Below are 19,978 nucleotides of genomic sequence, written 5' to 3'. Positions count from 1 at the left end.
ATTACTTGAAATGTTTTAACTTTATATCAGAGGGAATATTGGGCCAGTCTGCTTCTGGTAGCTTGAGACACAAGATACAAAGTAATAGGGATGTGGATGGCTGTGTTTTTCAATAGGTGGAGGAAGCTAGTATCTAGGAAAAGGGAAAAATGAAGCTCACAGAGAAAAGCAGAATTGAGACACATAGATACACACACACACACACACACACACACACGCAGACATACTGAGTCTTCATGGTGTTCAAGTCCAAAGTTCAAGTTGTTCCTGAGAATTCAGCAATTACATTCTTACCCTGATTTTGTGAAAAACACACTACCTTCATAATAAATACTACTTTGATCAAGGTAATTCAAATGAATTTATGTAACTTGAAACTAAATTCTAAACAGTTCACCCTATTTAATAACTCAGTGGCATATCATACTTAATCTACACTTAAAGTACAATTTTTTAGTATTAAAATGCATTAGTGTCTAGAGAGGAAAAGTCAGAATAATTTTCTAGGTACTGGTAATTACCTAAAAAGTTTTCTAAAATACTTTTAGAAAACTAAACATATGTATTTTATTGCCAATATTTTGATTTAGATTTTTAAAATTTATGACTGTATAACACTTTCAATTGCTCAGAAATGGTCAAGGAGCATGCTGATGCTTCAATATTGTGAGTCCGCAGGAGAAGAAAAGGAAGGTAAGAACATGCTCATCTGTGGCTAGCAGAAAGTATCTTCTTAAGATCTGAGGATTGAAAGAATAGGCCACAGTATAAACCTCCATGTTTAAGGGGGTATGTACAGTGTGGCCGAACACATCAGCGGTTTCCCTCTAGCGGATAGATGGGGACTGACAAGTGTCTCAGGGTACTCTCGAAATGGACACTTAGATGGATACAGGGTGTTGTGTGTCGAAAAAAGACTCCAGACAAGTTCAGAAATCATTTCCATTCCTGTTTGGAGAAGCTTATCCCAATTAAGGACTAAACAGAGTTATATTTATTTTCCATTCATTACTATTTTGTGAGTATCTACATGTGCTGAGGATTTTCTGATGAAAAAAGATCACAGAGGAAAAGACAAATAATAAAATTTTGATACTGCTATAATCAAGATTCAAATTAAGTTCAATGAGAGAGACAGAAGCCACCGAGTCTAGCATAATTAAGGGAGGCTTCTCTTCCTGAAAGTAGAAGAGGAGACTGCCATTTGGACACTGGGAGCAGAAATGGAGAGACTGCACTTCAGGGTGGCTGGAGGGAATAGCAAGTAAAAAGGCAGGGATGCATAAGCAGATTGAGATTTTAGTAAGGCGTATGCAGTAGGTTCAAGGTTATAAAAATAGACAAGATCTGGATCACAAAGGACCATTCATTTCTAGGAAGCTACTTGGATTTAATCTTACAAGTATTTAAAAATTGGATTCTGTAAAGTTCTGGCTGCTTTTTGTAGAGGCAAGGAGTGAAAGAAAGGACTGGGTGCTTGGATCTCTAGTTAAAACATGGAAAATTACCATTGGAAAAGTAGAAAAGAGCAGCTATAATATGCTACCTTTCATATAAAAGACAAGGGATTTATCTGTTCCTTTGTGCACAAGAAATCCAGTGAGGATAAACCAGAAAATAATGAGAGTGGATATCTCCAGGGATAGATGGGAATGGAATAGAAACAAAGGGTAATGGACAGAGTGGTACAGATGAAAAGACAGTGACATTTCTCTGTGTGATGTTCAGTATGATGTCAACGATCAGAACCATGATTTTTTGCTTACTTTCAAAATAAGTAAATAATTAAAATCAACCAGACTGTGGAGGAAATTTAAAGTGGAATACAAATATTTAAAAATAAACCAAATGGTATTACAAATAAAATACACAAACATCTTGAACAGGGTGCAAAAATCTAAGTAAGCTTGGTTTTGGCTAGTGAACATATATATTTTTTTTCTATAGTTCTGTATAGTGTCTTAGAAAATTTCATAGTGTTCTCTTTATTTGTCAGATATTTAGAAAGTAGTATGAGAATAAATATCACAGCAAATAATATATCTGAAAGTAAGTACGAAATGTACTTTCCAAGAAAATACAGATCTATAAAACTCTTTCTTGCAAATCACTTAATTGTAGTGTGACGTCATATGATTTATTCTGCCACAAACAATATAATGTCTTGTCTCTTGAGGAATATTGAAGTGAATAAAATTATACATACATTCCATTTTCTATTATGTCTTATTATTTCATTGGGATTGAAATATTTCATGGCTCATTTAGAAAAGTTCTACTCAAAAAATTTTGAAATAAGATTACCTTTCTTGTATAATTCTTTTAAAAAGACAAACACAAAAGTTATTTCCTCCTTAAATTCTCAATCCCAGGATCACATTTGGCTTTAGCAATTTAGAGGAAAAAGTAAAAAGTATGCTAAAATATGGGATTTTCTGTTTTAAGTTTTCATTTTACCCAAGTATTTTCAAAGAGCTTTCCTTTAAATAAAAATCCATTGGAATAAAGAAAAGGAATACCATATAAATAATCATCAAAATAAGGTATAACTTGATATACCAATGTTCACACCGAGGGATCATGTCTGTCATTTGTAGCCTCAAGAAAGAAAAACACTTCTTATTTTGAAATACATAATAAGGGAAATACAAAGGATGAGTGCAATTAATCTTCACTTTTTGTTTTGTAAAAGGGAATTGTTCATTTCTCTACATCCTCTAAGTCCTACAAATTTGTCTTGGACAAAAATTATCTCTATTCTTTGTGGTTTTACATTTTAATAAATGCAGAAACTTACATATCAAGTTTAATATTATTTTAATTTCTTATTATGACTAGAATAGTGAGCCAATACTGCAATAAAAATTGTATAAAATAGTTTAATACAGTTAATGAATAGGGAAGAAACTTTAAGGTTAAGCAATGTAACCATTTTCTTACTGAGCTCTCTTGTGGGTATAACATACTTTGGGATTATGTTGCTAATTGATAGACCAAATTAGTCCAAGATGAAATTAATCTGAATAACTCATAAGCTTAATTGTTTTTCAACACTATAATTAACATACCTGCAGTTTAGTAACTTCACACGTAACTGAAGGTGATTCTTTGAAGCCTTGACCAAATACTCTCACTGTCATACAATTATATTTTCGAATATTACAGAATCCGGCATTCCCAAGTTCTATAATTTCAGGAGCCATGTCTTTGGAAAAAAATGATAAAACAAAATGGACAAATTTTCTGTAATTCTAGAAAAATAAAGTAATTATTTGCAAGGTCCAAATTAAAAGCATATGGAAAATAATTTATTTTGAAGTATAACCAAATTAAGTACTTTAATTAAACTATTAAATATTATGGGTAACTTGGTATTAAAAGAAGTGTGACCTACCATCAAGCCAATAAAAATAGCATTAAAGATACAATAGTGCCCAAATACACAGGTTTAATTAATGCTTTAATAATGTTTAGCACCAATTATATACAAGGATTAGCAAATTACTACTACAATGTCCTATGTTTTGTTTTTGCCATTTGGGTTTGTGCCATAGAGGTGGGTTATAGAAAAAATACTTCTGTAATGAAACAGTGTAATTAGCAATGTAATGTATTAACATTTTTAAAAATTCTTAAACAGAAGGGTTATCAAGGTTTTATAAAAATGTTATCAATGTTTTTATGTATTATTGCTATCTTATATACCACCATAATCTTAAGTGTACTTTCAATCATAGGAGAAAAAATTTTCCTAGCAGTCAGAGTTAACTGGTCTTCATATAGTTATATCTGATTCTGGTCTTGGTAAGTTCACACATCATCTGTATCAGCAAGATCTGGTTATCAAAATAGATAAATGCAGCATATAAAAGTAATTGAGTCCCCTAAGTACTGGCAAAATCTAGGTGAATATAACTTTGATAGCAGTAGACTATAAAATCATAAATTGTATACTCAAAACACTAAAAATGTTTATGAAAATTAATTTAAAAACATGCTAGTTTATTCTTTGATATTTAACAAATGTTTACTGAGCAATTTCTATTTTTCCAGATGTTATTCTAGGTAATGGAGATATATGAAAAGAACAAGTTCCTGCCTTCATATAACTTACGTTCTAATATGGGAGGACAAAAAATAAACAAATGAAAAATAAATATAAAGTGTACCACATAAATGTTTTCAAGACTACGGAGAAAACATATGTATTAACTATATCAAGGGAGATAGAGACTATGTGATTGTGTGCAGAAAACTACTTTATTTTGAAAGACTTTGGAAGAAGTCTGAGATAATATGATATTTGCAAAGAGAAGGAAGTCAATCATAAAGCTATGCATTGGAAGAATGCTCCAGTGAGAGGAAAAGTAAATTCAAAGGTCCTGAGGTAGGAGCAGGCTTGGCCTCTCTGAAAAACAACAAAGCAACCAGTTAAGAACATTGAGGAGCAATGAATTACGGAGAGAATGGTGGATGAATTCAGTGAGAGAGGAGGCTCAGATTGCATAAGGTCTTGTAGGACATGGTAGGGAATGTTGACTTTACTCAGAAGTAGAGACAGAGCCAATAGAGGGCATTAAGCAGGAGTATTGTGATCTCACTATCATTTCAAAGGGATCACTTTAGCTGCTGCATGGAAAATAAACTTTGAGAGAAGCTGTAATAATCCAGGTGACAGATAATGGTGGCTTGGACTAAGTTGTCGCAGAAAAGGCAATGAAATTCTTCAAAGCTAGAGCTGGATTTGCTACTAATGGATGAAACATGAGGCATGAAAAAAAATGAAGTGAAAATGACTACAAGTTTTTAATATGAACAAATCAGAGGAGTGAAGTTTACATTTACTAAGATAGAAAAGGGCAGCACGGTGGGGGTAGAAGGAACATCAGAAGCCACTGGTTTAACAGCTAATGAAATCCAATTGACTTTTAGTAATTTCTTGCTCTAATAAACTGGGATACAAAGTAGCTTGTGCCATGTAGATAGGTTAGAGAAATTGTTAAACAAATTGGTATAATTAGTAAAATATTATAAACACAGTACTCAACATACACTGAATCTGAGTTCTAGAGAAATAGAAATCTGAGTTCTACAAGTTGTAGAGAACTGTATGCAAGGGCACTGAGGTCAAGAAAACCTGGTGTTACAGAAACCAAAGAGGATGGAACAAACGAGTGAGGGTTTTAGTGGTAGGGGATGAGGTTGAAGGTATATGCTATGCCTGAACATGCTGTGCTTATAGGCTATTATAAGTACCCAGCTTTTACTATAAGTAAGATAAGACACTTTGGAAGTATTATTACTGTATTGCTTAATATAATTTATGTTCTTTTCCCAATATAATCTGAAGGAGCGCTGTTAAAACACTGAAGGTAAAAGAGAACAAAGAAGGTTTCATAATCAAATAACAAGCACAATATCAAAGCTGGGGGTACTTACTCACCATGGGAATCACTGCAATCATAGGAACTAAAACCTGGGGAACATACACATCCCCATTCCATACACTGCCCATTGCCGCTGCATAAATTGGGGCATTTTAGTACTGAGAGAATGTCTTCAATTGACTTGCCATATTCTTCTGTTTTGTATTTCCCATCTTCCAAAATTCTCTTTTCACATTCATTTTCTAAAAGAGCCACACCTGCTTCTGCCCAGCTAAGATCATCTTTTAGGAGAACATCCTTAACACACATGTCTATAGCACAGTCTAGGCTCTTGCCCAGAAAGGCAAGACAATGTCTTCCTATGCTGGAGTTAGCAAGAGTCTGCTGGCAGAGTGCCAAAGTGCTGTATTCAGTGAGCCCAGAGGGTGTGGGCCATGTAGGGACAAACTCTTGGTGGACATCCTCAGAATGGTCCTCAGGGAAGAAATAAGTGAATTCTTCTAGGTCACTTTGGCTGAGACTTTGGAGAGCAAACATAGGAAGAAACTCATAATTTATGTCTTGCCGTTTCCATCTGTTTTGTGGGTCCCACCTTTTCTCCTGGTTATGGCTACCCTGGTCCTTTGTATGCTTCCCATTGTCTGAAGTGTTTGGTGTCTCTCGTTTTTCATTTCCAGGATATGTTTGTAAATGTAAGCCCAGTTTGGTTAGGTTCACATGCTTTTTTTCTTGAAAGAAATTCAAACTATTTTCTTCTCCAAATGTATACTCCTTTTTCCCTCTGAGAAGAGTTTCTGAATTAATATATTCAGAGGTGACATCTAGTTCTGGTATCAGGAAAGAGAACCTGACATGTTTGAGATCTTTGCAACCTGAAACAATCTCTGGTTGAGAAACAATGTCCAGGTGATCAGAAGGATATAATGAATTAGTGTCCAGTGAGCAGCTACAATAGGATTGTTTTCCAGGCGATGGTGGAGAAATTGGCATTGTGTCAAACATGCTTTTCCCTGGCAAAATCCTTCCAAGTACAAAACAGAAAAGAAGAGTAATTTGGACAAGAACATTTTTTCTCAGTAATGTGTTGCAAAATAAAAAAAAAAAAAAAGCAGAATACTGCATCACCACTCATTTAAAATCTAACATGAATATACATGAATATAATAACAAATGAAAATAATTTACTTTCTTACCTCCATTCATTAATAAAAGTAAAAAGATTATTGAAAGTTGAACTAATTTTGGTTCCATTTTTATTATGGAAATCATTGTCTGGGTTTTCATCAAAGGTGCCACAGAGTCCCAAAGTGTTTCGGTAGTCTAAGCTAGGGGCTCGGATTGTTAAACTCATGCCCCACTCACTAAGATCAGCACGGATAAATGCTCCAGAAGAAAACCAGATCTGAAATACAGGAATAAATCAATTGCATTAAATTGGTATAAAATACCACATTAATACATGAAATACAAAAAATGTGTGTTGAATTTATTTATATATGTTCAGCATATTTTGATACAAGAATGAAAACTCTATATTTCTAACTGTTCCTGAATATTTATTCTTAACTATACATTTCATCTCTAGAATATGATTTATTAGGCACTGTCAAAAATAATTTTTAGCAATAACCTACCAAGTTACCATACTGAAATCTTAAAGTAAGGTTGCTTAGATTTGACAAAGTCAAATACGTTGTGTCTATTTGTGTGTGGAGAATTTTTTAAAAATGTTATTCCTATTGAGATCAATGTTAATCAAAAAGCTTTATTTAGGGGAAAATAACTAATACTAAAAAAAGACAGCTCTCAACTTAATCGAGATGAAAAAAGTTGAGAAACCAATCCAAAATCTGTAGGAAAAGAAGGAAAAATACTTTTAACCTTAAAGAATCATACATACTGTGACTTTTCTTCCTAAGTAAGATTCACTTATCTTGATATTGCTCGTTGCATCTCGGCTCTTTACAGATAAATACGGCTGTGATTCATGCAGCTGGCCACTGCACATATCAAAAGTAACTAGATCACCTTCCTCTTTGGCAACAAACCCACAGTTACAGGACACAGGATAGTGAAGGCTTCCACAGTCCCACTGGCGCACATGGACTTCAAAATCACGTGACATACTCTTATAAAGCACAAATGTTCCGGTCTTGAAATTATCATATACCCTAGCATTAACAAAAAGCAACTGCATTAAGAATTGGTCAAAAATACCACTATAAAACATTTAAATGCAAAAAAACTGTGTGTTAAATTTATTTATACACATTCAATATATTTTGGGGCAAGAATGAAAAATCCATATTTCTAATGCACTGGATAAAACAAAGTAGTGGTCAGCACCTAATCTCACAACTTGTTTCTTCTTTTCCCCACTTTGGCTAACCCCTATATCCTGCCATCTCCTCCTACCCCTGCTGTAGTTTTCTTCAGAGTACCTCTGTTTCTCAGATACACCATGTATTTTATTAATCACACAAATCTCTCTTTAACCTTACAGAAGGAAGCTGCATGAGAGAGGGCACTCTTGTTTTACGCTCTGCCATAACCCCAGCATTTAGAACAGGACTTGTCACTTGTTGCACAATTAATTTTGTTGAATTATAGCTAATTAAATTAATCCCCACTATGCAGGGAGGTTTTTCCACTAAAACTTCTAAGTTTCCATTATAACCATAAAGGATTCTTGTATGTGGGATCAATTTCTACAGCTTTTTAATACTTGCTCAAACTTTTGGAGCATCACTTGCTATGGAGGATTTCTTTATATACCTAGTTGCTCATGTTGAATAATTTTACTGCTGATGATCACATTAAAATATCTTTATTATTTAATTTTTTTAATGTTTTATTGATTTCTGAGAGAGACAGTGTGAACAAGGGAGGGCCAGAGAGAGAGGGAGACAGAAATCTGAAACAGGCTCCAGGCTCTGAGCTGTCAGCACAGAGCCTGACGCGGGGCTTGAACCCACAAACCGCGAGATCATGACCTGAGCCGAAGTCAGATGCTTAACTGACTGAGCCACCCAGGTGCCCCAAAATTATCTTTAAAAGAATAAATTACCTTACATCGTGAAGAAAATTTTGACTCAACAAAGAGGTGTTCTTAAAATTTTCTTGAGGAACATCTTAAAATCATGTATTCCCCAGAAGAGTATAAACTGAGTTTAAATCCTTGTGGACAGATATTAATAGCAAGATAGCTTAGATTACTTTTTGGACATTTTGACCTTTTTATTTGCATTCTAGGGGCAGATATCTAGGTATTTATGATAGCCACAGTAGTTTACCCCTGAGTATCCTTGTCATGAATTGGAAGTGTTCAGGTTTTTAGAAGTGTTTAGCTTTTTAAATAATTATAATGTATTAGTTTAATCATCTTACCTAAACCAAAAAGATTATTTCAGAATCTTGCAGAAATGCAACATAGTAAATATCTCTAGAGGAAATATTTTAATCATTATTAAACATAACTAAATGTTCAAGTTAAAATGACTATTCATATTTGTACGAATCTTCATTTTTACAAATTCAGGCTCACTATAAATCTGTATATTTACCAAAGGCTAAAGTTTTAGGCAAAATCATTCCACACAAATAAGTCAGTATTTTGAAACAAGCCAGTGTTGTCTATACATGGCTTTCTTTCTAATTTTTCAGTGAGTAAGACTAGAAACCAAACAACAGCAAAATCCAAAAGCAGCAAAATCTATAAAGAAAAAAAACTTTCAGGAAATTACCTGCCATCAAATGTAATTATATGTGGGTCAGTAAATGAATAGCAGTAAGCAGTTGGGACATCCTTTACTTTGATCTTAAAAGCAAAGATATTTTTGGTAAATATTATTATTAATTGTATTTAGTGACATGCAGTAAATTGCTTAGCAATCTCAGTGAATTTTCAATTAATTATTGTTTTTTAATCATAGTTATGGAAATTGAATCATTTAAAATGGAAAAACTTATTGAGTAATTTTGAAATGAAAAGTTTATAAGATGTATTGAACAAATAAATATATCTTTTTTAAAGCTTCAATTGTGAAGCTATTTTTGTAATTTGTCAACCTGGATGCTGTCTGGAATGTAGCTGTTCCACAGGAAATCCTCATTAACTATAGGTTCCACTACAACGTGTGTGATTCTATCTCCGTCTCGAGAAAAATCTGTTACAGCAGTGTAGGACACAAAAGCACGGCTACAGGATCCATTAGCACATGATGATGTCTGGTGAAGGTCCACGTGACAGGAAGACAGTGCCAAATTTAAACCTAGCTGTTCTTTACCTATTTTGTGAAAAAAAATACATTGAGACTTTTTGTAAGGTAATATACGAACAACAGCATGTAATAACTTGATAACATGAAAAATTAAATCCAGAGATTGTTATTTTCTCTTATTTAAAAAGTATGGTTGTAATTTTGTCTAAATGTGTAAATTTTTTCTAAAGCTATTGAACTCTACTTGATCTTTATAAATAATCAACTTCAATACATACATACATATGCATATGTAGTACTATTTTCAATAAGGTTATAAATCCACATGTGCCTTCATAAAATTTATGACCAATATATAAACTTTATTGTTTCTGTGAAAAAATCAATTTCACTACCAAAAACCAAAATTTGATGTTCTTTCTGACTAAGAATTGTGCCTTGGGTCCAGATATATCTGTAATATTTCATACGGTTTGTACTCATGTTCAATCCATTGTTGAGTGATAGCAATGGTTATTTGTACAGATAATTATTGGATCATCATCTTAAAAATAGAAAAATTAAAATAAATTAAGTAATTCCACACAAGTAATAAACTCTCTATTGCTTTTTATCTCTCCAATGTCCCAATATATTTAGAACCTTGAGATGCTCCCTTTCCTATGGAAAAAAGAACAAAAAATAATTTAGAAAGAAAATAGTAACAGAAGAGAGAAAGGAATTTTGGGAATCTGTGAAACTATACAAAAAGGATAGATTGCTCTGAAAACTGGCAACAAAGCAAGTCTGCTCTCATATCTAACTATTATAAAATCCTTCTGAGATTCAGAAAAAAAGTAGCAGTTTTTGTAAACTTTCTATCTTCTTTTCTTCCACACATGGTTTTCAGGTATAAAATTATATTGGTCTGATATAGAACACTGCACTAGATTCAAAATTACTGGGAAAAAAAGTTCCTCTTCATGCATTTTCCCCCTGGAAATACATACTGTTCCTATGCACATAAAAAAATAACAGAAACATCCAAACTCTTAGTCAGCTCCCTAAAGTTACTATGGAATATATCTGGCTTGGATATAACCCCTGACATCATTTCCCCTGGTCCATGGTATGAGGGCCAAGTATTGCTCTCTGTAAGCCTGTGAAAAAGCAGCATGGTAGTTGCAGAGATACATTAGGAAATACCAACTTTTTCTCTGTGGAAGTAGGTATGTAATGAAAATACACTTAAAAAAGATAAGATGAGGCAAATCCAGAATGAAATCCAGAAATTATTCTCCAGGAAAAAGGGAAATTATTTTCATTGTATTTATTTAAAAACATTTTAATGTTTATTTGTTTTCTCAAGAGAGGCAGAGCATGAGTGAGGGAGGGGCAGAGACAGAGAGGGAGACACAGAATCTGAAACAGTGAGATTTCTGACTGGGCTTGAACTCGGGAATGGTGAGACCATGACCTGAGTCAAAGTTGGACACTTAGCCAACTGAGCTACCCAGGCACCCCAGGAAATTATTTATAATTGACAAATAGCAGGGACATGGAAATTTCTAAAATGTATATACATATTGCTTTTATATTATTATAATAATGCTTGTCTTGCTGCAAGAATTGAGAGCACACAAATATAGTTTGAAATACACTTGCAGCTGTAGAAAATTTTTGCCTGACACAAGTTTGAAAAATATTATAGTAACATTGTCCTCTTCCTATTCTCCCCCATAAGCTGTAGTAAAATTTACAAAATATACTTTTCACATGTAATTTGAAGTAAAATTATGTCAAACAGTCTGAGAGAGATGGTTTACTTGCATATTTTTGTGCTGAATTTCAAAACACAGTGTTGCTCACAGTGCTCCTGAAATCTTAGTAAGTGGCTGGGCATTTATTGCCTACGCCTGTTTACTGTCACCTGTCCTCAGGACAGCCTCTCCTGATGCCTCTCTCTATTTCCACATCCATCTCTCTTCTGGGTGTATAATTCCCATGGGACTCTCTCTTCAAGCACTTTTATCCTTTGCTTCTCTGATTTAATTAGTTATAATAGAAACTGGAAGTCCTAGACACACTGTATTTGGTGTATTTACTACATAAAATTTCATGTCCTATGGGGAAAAGGTATGTAAACAGAATCTCTCTTAAAAGTCATATTCTAATTTATGTATCTCTTATGTGCTTTGGTATCTACCTCAGAGTCCGTGGGAGAAACAGAATTCAACTAACCCAATCACTGCCATCCATGCTTTTTCCTCTCATGGTCTATCAGGTTCTATGGGAGAATTAATCTCTCCCTATATAGCTGTGACAGTGACATATATGCAGCCACACATCACACAATCTATGTAATTTGTAATTTAAATAGAATTTTATAACAAAAGATCTCAAGCACAAGCTTACGTTAGGGAGAGAAGTATAAAGAGTATATTAGGAGATCCATGTAGCATAAGCTTGAACTTATGTTTGTATAATATATTACACCTCCCTAGTTAGGGATATTTGGAAAATCTTAAAGACAGTTTGTCCCTCCATCTTTAAAAACAAAGCAAAGAAAAAAATAAGTAGCAGAACAAGAATGAGAAAGAGGAAGAGAAAAATGATGAGGAGGAGTTGTTCATCGTTGTTTTTTTTTTTTTTAATACATGCTACAAGCCCAAGAGGGATAAACGTGAATTGCAACATAGATTGTTTTGACAGTCAATAACATGGTCCCGTATTATTAATATGGCTGAGTTATAATTTGATGTAAACACACAACATAATTAATTATATGCATACTCTCCAATGACTTTTTCTAGGAGGAAAAAAGCATTAATTATTGTTTAAAATCCAATAATAAAATTAAGTGAATTTAGTGTATTACCTTGATCAACAGTTTTCAGTTTTAGTGAGATTTTGCATTCCTGGTCAAGCTTACTGAATTCAGAACAAATGATAGGAATTGTACTCTCTATCTTCAAGTGATATTCTTTCCCATCTTCTGATATAGTGCTTAATTCAGGGTGTAACTGGTATAAGAAAATATATAGTCATGTAAAAATAGAATTTATTCCCAAGATAAAATTTTGCTACAGCATTTTTAACAGCTCATATTTTGCTAAATAAGCTAGGAGTATTAACTCAAGCCTTGGAATTTTTCAAGTTAACAAGATTAATTAAAACCAAACCCTCAAAAAACTAGCAGACATAGAAGAATACACAGAGACGCTATACTGCTCTGAGCTGAGGCATAATTTGGTTCCCCAGCATGGCAGGTAGTCTGGTAGAAATTTGCCTTAATGATTCTGGTTCTGGAATAGGCACTGGAGAGTAGAGGAGACAGAGAGAAGCCTATATTCTTTCATTTGTTTGTTAACATATACTGACTCATCAATCTAAGAGTGTGTTTATTCTTAGGGACTAATATCACCCTTAACATAAGTTAGAAATTTAAGGATTTTTGCATATATAAATCAAAATATCATTGTCACCTCAAATATCTCAACCTTTAGCTTATTTTGCAGCCTCTGTCTTCCTCAGTTGGATCACTGAGTGCTGAAGTCTAGGACAAATGGTCCCATCCCAGTTCATAGGCTAATCCTTTTTTGAGGCAGAAGTGTTTACTCAGTCTGAATTCCTGGCTAGCTTCCTACTAGACTAACTAGAAACATCTCCTGGGGGCTGACCACTGACCCAAATGTTGTCTGCTGAGTGTTCACCAATGGAGAACAGATCCGAAGGTTCTGTGTCCCCAAGGTCTGAGCTGTTCTCCCCCTCCTACCATGATTATGATCTTCTGACAACATGGTTACTCTTCTCACTCTTTCCCTGGTCCCTACTGTGTATAAATGGACTTTCTCCAGAGCAGTTTTTGTCTTGGCTCTCACAATCGATTGTGAATCGTATTCATACAATCTATCAATTGTACTCTCTTGTCCTTGAACTGGAGAGGAGTTCAGGTCAAACTCCAGTCCTGTGGCTGAAGTCACAAGGGGTGTACAGTGCCTGCCTGACTAGACCTCACGATACTGCCCCATTCCTTCCACCACTCCCGGATTCCCTGTCATGCTTGCTCACCTGCTGTAATAGATCACTTGTTCTTGGACCTCCCAGGCTACCAGCAGTGACCACAGATATTGCCTTGCTTAGTTAGGTCCATCTTCACAGTTCATAGACCCCAGATTTCTGGGTCAATTCTACTCTAGTCAGAGGCTCCAGTACCTGACCTGGTACTTGTCTTCCAAAATGCATGCTAACTAAATGTCAATACTCTAACTTTTGGATATGTGACAGAATGAATTATGGGAATAAAACTTTTGTTTTTAATTTTTTAAATTATTTTGAGAGAGAGTAGGCTCGCACACAGATTCAGGAGGGACAGAGAGGAAGAGAGGGAGAGAGAATTCCAAGCTCCACAATGTCAGTGCAAAGCCTGATGTGGGGCTCAAATTCATGAACTGCGAGATCATGGCTTGAGCCAAAGTCAGATACTTAACCGACAAGACAACCAGGCACCCTACTTTTATTCTAAATTGAGCTATATCTGAAAAGATATGCAAGTATATTCCAATTTTAGTCAATTAACAGGGGCTCTCAAACAGTACTGTGCATTAAAATTATTTGTTTGTGTGTTTGTTTGTTTTTAAATATAGACTCTTGGATCTCAGTATTCAGTCTGTGACGAGGTCCTGGAACCAGCATCCACAGATCACAGTATGGAAAAAAAACGCGATAGAGAAATAATCTTTCTGATCCATCCCCGTGGCTACATACCTTAATGCCTGCAAAAAATTCTTGGCTTTCAATGGCTAAGCTTTGTACATGTGGATTCTCCAACAAAAAGATGGAAGCAACACAGAATATCTATGAACAGAGTTAATGAATAATCATTTAGCAATACAATTATGGACCAAATATGTGTAAACTATTATATTCAAGTACTTAACTTATAGTCGATTGTGCATAAAAGATAATAAGCTAAACAATTTTAAATCTTTCTTGAAAATTCGGAAAAATTAACAATTTAAAAATTTAGCTATTCAAACCTCAACATAAATCAAAGACTTTGTATTTAAGATATATTTAAAAATGAATAATAAGTAACATTACCATTAAAAAAAAAGAAAACTTTTTCTAGAATAAAAACATATCATTTTAAAGCCAGAAAGAGGCATCAAGTTATAAGGGTTCATTGATAATTCAGCAAATGGTAACAGAAGATATTCATATGTAGCCAGTAAGATTACTGACTCATCCACCATCATTTGAGTTAGCACAATTGCCAAGGAGAAAAGAAAAAGAAAAACATTAGTGCTTTGTATTCTGGGGATGAAAGTATATTTAGGATGTGTTAAAAAAAAATCCATTTTTGAAAATTAATACAATCATGAAAAGAAAAGAAAACTCAAGTTATTTGTGAACATACCCTATCTCCGAGTCTGAGATTTATTCCATCCAGTTCTAAAAGAGAGAATGCCTGAATTGTGGTCTCTTGCTTCAGCTCCTCTTTGATTTCTTGAGAAGAAAGCCTAGACCAAGTTATGAGAAATCCCACCGAAGTGTTTGTATGGGAAACATCAAAAGCACACCTACAGAAAAGCCTGGATTCAATCAGCTCCACCACAACTTCTGGCCTTCCTGGAGGGGGTGGTGGCATTGAGGTAGACAGCTGACCTGACAGGAGAAGATGCATAATCTGTCGTCAGTCAGGCATCTTAAAGAATGGATCAAGACAAGGGGAAAGCTCACGGAGACTGCGACTCAGGGATTTATATTAGGAAAAGTAAAATACATTCAGAAAGATAACTATTCTCTAGCAACCAGCAAAGCAGCACAGTCTTAATTTTGACCTTACAATAATCACAGAAATATTGATAGCAGGGAAATTTATCAGCGCATCAAGTGTATATAACGTACATTGGATGTGTCTACTGTTGAAAAGTCTGGCTCTTGAACATAAAAGTAATTTACCTTCTTTTAAACAATTTCTGAAAGATTTCCTTTTCTAAAAGATTGAACAAAGAAATAAAATTAAGGTTTTCTTATGTTATAATTTCTTGCTTAAAAAATAGTCATTTATAGGGGCACCTGGGTGGTTGAGAATGCAGCTTCAGCTGTGGTCATGATCTCATGGTTCATGAGTTTAAACCTTGAAAGCTTTCAGGTGCTGAAAGCTCAGAGCCTGAAGCTTGCTTTGGATTCTGTGTCCTCCTCTCTCTCTGCCCCTCTTCTGCTCTGTCTCTCTCAAAAATAAATAAACATTAATTTTGTTTAAAAAAAAGAGCCATTATAACGTAAATTGAAAAGACTTACTATTTTCCCCTTATAATTTACTTTTATAACTCAGCCCATCATTGCTCTGGGTTGAAAGAGCAGCTCATTACGGTAGCGATTATACTGCTTAGTGAAAGACATCGTGTTAAATGACAGTCTTAATCTTTTCATTTTTCTGATGTTAAAACCTTTGAAATTTTCTCAAGGAACTCAGGAAGATTTTGCAATTTTCATCTTTGGTCATTTGCAAGATTAAATTTGGGGATCGAAAATGTTTCTAAATGAGTTTTTTAAATTTGTAGAGAAAAATATCTAAGTGATAAACTTTATAAGATTTAAAATATATGTGCTGAAATGTACAAATATTTTTTATGATATACATAGTAATTTTACAATAATTGCAAAAGTAATTTTTCAGACCCAGCATAGATTTTTGAAAACTCTGAGGGATTCTAACCTAATTGTAAGGGGAAAAAATAGCCTTTTTTATTTTAAGATATTTTAAAGTGCTATTTTCTTAGATATTCAATTACAAAATCCCAATAGCAAATGATTTTTTTTCAAATTAATATGAGTAATAAATATTGTTTTTTTATTTTGAGAGACAGAGCAAGAGAGAGAGAACACGCAAGTGAAGGGCCTAAGTAACGCCATTTTGAGATTAAGGCCTCCATTAAGAGCAACCTCGGGCTGCACGTAGCCCCAGTTCCAGGAAAAACTTTAGCTGAAGCCACCCATGGACCACCCTCAGCCAATCAAAAGAAGCTAAGAAAGATAGGAGTAACATTCCTATGGTCTGAGTCAGGGTCTGGGGACTATAGATAACTACTTTGTACAAACTAGCCAAGCACCCACCGCTTGCCTGAACCCCAGGTGGGCCCTATAAACTCACCTCATAATTGGTAATTTTCAAAGGATTCTCAAAGGTCATGATTGGGCCCCGCCAAAAATAACGAACACCTCACAGATACTGAAGGGTCAAAACTGTTGCCATGGGTGCTGTACAATTATAATTGGTACTTATGTGATGATGCTATGCGTACAACGTGTGCACTGTTACACCCCCATCCCTTACCCCATAAAAACCCTGCTTGCTATTGTTCGGGGCTTCACTCTGCTGCCGCTGCATCAGTTGACGGGTGAGCCCCTGCTCGAGCTTGTAATAAAGACCCTTATATACTTGCATCGGTGTCGGCTCCTTGGAGGTCTCTGGGGACTCGCAATTCAGGCATAACACAAGCAGGAAAAGCGCAGAGAAAATACCAAGTAAACTCCGTGCTGTCAGCACAGAGACCAGCTCAGGGATTAATTTCAAGAACTATAACTTGAGACAAAATCAAGAGTCAGATGATTAACTGTCTGAGCCACCAGGCGCTCCTAATCTAAATAATAAATACCTTGCCAAACACCTTAAACATTAGGTCAAATCATTATGTTCATATTTTAAAGAAATAATAGACTACTCTTTAGTGCACTGGTTTAAAAAAAATTATATATCTGGGGGAAAATTTCCTGTTAAATAAATTAGGAGAAAGAAGTTCAACTTATTTCCAAACAGGGAAGGACTATCTATGGAAATGATTTTTAAGAATGTGAGAACACAGATAACTGAAACGAAATTAACTCATGAAAATTAAAATTTTTGAATCAATATTTTAAATGGCATCAACTATCTGGGTGAAAAAACAGATCATTGCTCACAACAACATAGATCAAAGAAAGTTTGTCAACATATATTTAAAGGAAAATTTGCAAAAACAGCAAGAGTTAAACTATCTCTTCTTGTACCTTTTTGTCAATTCTAATATTAGTAGTTGCTGAATATGTTAACATATTCTCTATTTTATCCTGAAGCTGTTGACTTTTGACTCAATATTTCCATTCAAGTGTTATCTCCACCAATTGTCTATGATTTTATATGGCATTTTTTTCCAATTTTGCATAAACCTTCTGGAGAGCATACAGGGCTTAAAATTATTGCTTATCCAGAAAAGAAAAGTGATTTCACTATAATATATGTATATGAGAAAGAAAATCCAAACCTATTATGCAGGTTATATGTAAAGTATAACACTTATGCTTTATGTTTAATATTACTATTATTAGGGATATTGTTTTGTTCTTTTAAGACAGCATTTAATTAAACTGAGACTTTCAGATAAAATAACAACTTGTTTAAACAACACTAGAAAAAGGAGCTGGAAAATCCATTTACAACTGGAATAGAACATAGAGGACAACTCAGAGTGATTTACTGTGAGCATTATTATTTTGTTTTTTGATAAAGAGTGTGAGTGGGGGAGGGGAAGAGGGAGACAGAGACTCTTAATCAGCCTCCACGTCCAGCATAGAGCCTGACATCGGGCTCGATCTCCCAACCATGAGATTATGACCTGAGCCAAAATCAAGAATCAGATACTTAACTGAATGAGCCACCCAGGCACCTCTTATTTTGAGCATTATTATAAAAGTAGTTTTCAAAGCCAAAACATATTAATTTTTAGAACTGGCATCTAAATATTATATCATCTATCCTGATTTGTTTTATTTTTTTATTGAAAAAATTTTTTAACATTTATCTATTTTTGAGAGAGAGACTGAGCATGAGCAGAGGATGGACAGAGAGAAAGAGGGAGACAGAATCTGAAACAGGCTCCAGGCTCTGAGCTGTCACCACAGAGCCTGATGCGGGGCTCAAACCTATGTACCATGAGATCATGACCTGAGCTGAAGTTGGACACTCAACCGACTGAGCCACCCATGGTCCCTATCCTGATTTGTTTCATGTCATTATGGTTTCTTTCATCTTTCAAACACCTTAGTTAATATATGTCAACATTGCTGTATTCATTTATTATATCCTCACATCATCATCAATATACTTGATCAAAAGGTCCCACAAAAAGGCTAAGGTTTCAATAATAATTTTAATGTTTTCTCATCCTTTAAGTAGATATCATAAATTTATCAGAAGATCTATTTAGAGTGATTTATTTTAAGAAATATTGGCATAGGGTTTTTTTAGTTTGGAAACAACTTTTAAAATTTTAAGTTAGAAAATGAAAGAAATACAGATTGGAAGGAGTAGAAAAATTGTGAGTACCATTAACATTTTTGGTGTTTATCTTTCAAGAGTAATTTGGTATAAATGCAATCATTTTCAGAAAATAAAAATGAGATTGTGCAACATAATTTGATTTCTAAGCTATACTATACCATTAATATTTACTAATATCAAAGAATGTATTCCTGAATTTAATATTGTTTATAGAATATTTTATCATCATGGGCACGTCAAAAATATTTAATCATCAGCAGTTATTGTATATTTGCAATTTAGTTTTTCATATTATTAGAAAAATGCTGTTTTAAACATCATACTTACATGCTTCTTTAAATATTTCTGTATTCTGATTTGAAAATGGAATTATTGAGAACAAATATATGTACAGTTTTAATATTGTTGAGATACACTGCCAAATATTTTCTCATAAAAATTTCTACCAACATACACACATGTCTGTAAGGTATGGACAATGCCCAACTCTGTAAATCTGCTAATTGCAGGACTATTCCTTAAAGGAATGATAAAGTGATTTTTATTCTTGATAGTCACTAGACTGAGACGATGTCAAATAGCATAATTAACATCTAAAGTAAGTTACAGAACATAAAATCCTATTGAAATGGGGGCACCTGGGTGGCTCAGTTGGTTAAGAGTCCAACTCTTGATTTTGGCTCAGGTCATGGTGTCACAGTTTGTGAGACTAAGGCCTGCATCAAGTTCCATGCTGACAACACAGAGCTTGCTTGGAATTCTCTGTTTCCCTCTTTCTCTCTGCCCCTCCCCTTGCTTGTGCTTGCTCTCTGTCTTTCTCAAGAGAAATGAATAAACAAAAAAACTTTGAAATTGTTAGTTTATAAATTGTTAAAAAAATAAAATGTGATACTTACGAACACAGTCACCACTAATTTCAATTTCATCAGGGTCACATGGGTGTAATTTTGCATCAGAAATAGCTGCAAAAGGTTAAGGTTTGTATATTTATTCAATTGGGCATAAAGATATAAATGCATACATAAATATCTGAAACAATTCTTTGGAGAAGTATCTTTTAATACAGA

General features: G+C 34.2%; 1 protein-coding gene across 1 annotated transcript in view; it reads right to left on the bottom strand.

Annotated features, from left to right (window-relative positions):
* VWDE (von Willebrand factor D and EGF domains) overlaps nucleotides 1–19,978 on the bottom strand; it is a 73,094-nt gene that overhangs the window by 31,847 nt on the left and 21,269 nt on the right. The window contains 10 exon segments of the mRNA XM_077757626.1: nucleotides 3,069–3,205; nucleotides 5,444–6,408; nucleotides 6,581–6,789; nucleotides 7,288–7,558; nucleotides 9,131–9,204; nucleotides 9,456–9,673; nucleotides 12,465–12,609; nucleotides 14,354–14,443; nucleotides 15,006–15,253; nucleotides 19,808–19,873. Of these exon segments, the coding sequence (XP_077613752.1) occupies nucleotides 3,069–3,205; nucleotides 5,444–6,408; nucleotides 6,581–6,789; nucleotides 7,288–7,558; nucleotides 9,131–9,204; nucleotides 9,456–9,673; nucleotides 12,465–12,609; nucleotides 14,354–14,443; nucleotides 15,006–15,253; nucleotides 19,808–19,873 (2,423 nt within the window).

This window comes from Crocuta crocuta, unplaced genomic scaffold (assembly GCF_008692635.1).
Source record: "Crocuta crocuta isolate KB4526 unplaced genomic scaffold, BGI_CrCroc_1.0 scaffold62, whole genome shotgun sequence".
Lineage (NCBI taxonomy): Eukaryota > Metazoa > Chordata > Mammalia > Carnivora > Hyaenidae > Crocuta > Crocuta crocuta.
Note: the sequence above shows the minus strand (reverse complement) of the source record. Positions and strands in the feature narration are given on the sequence as shown.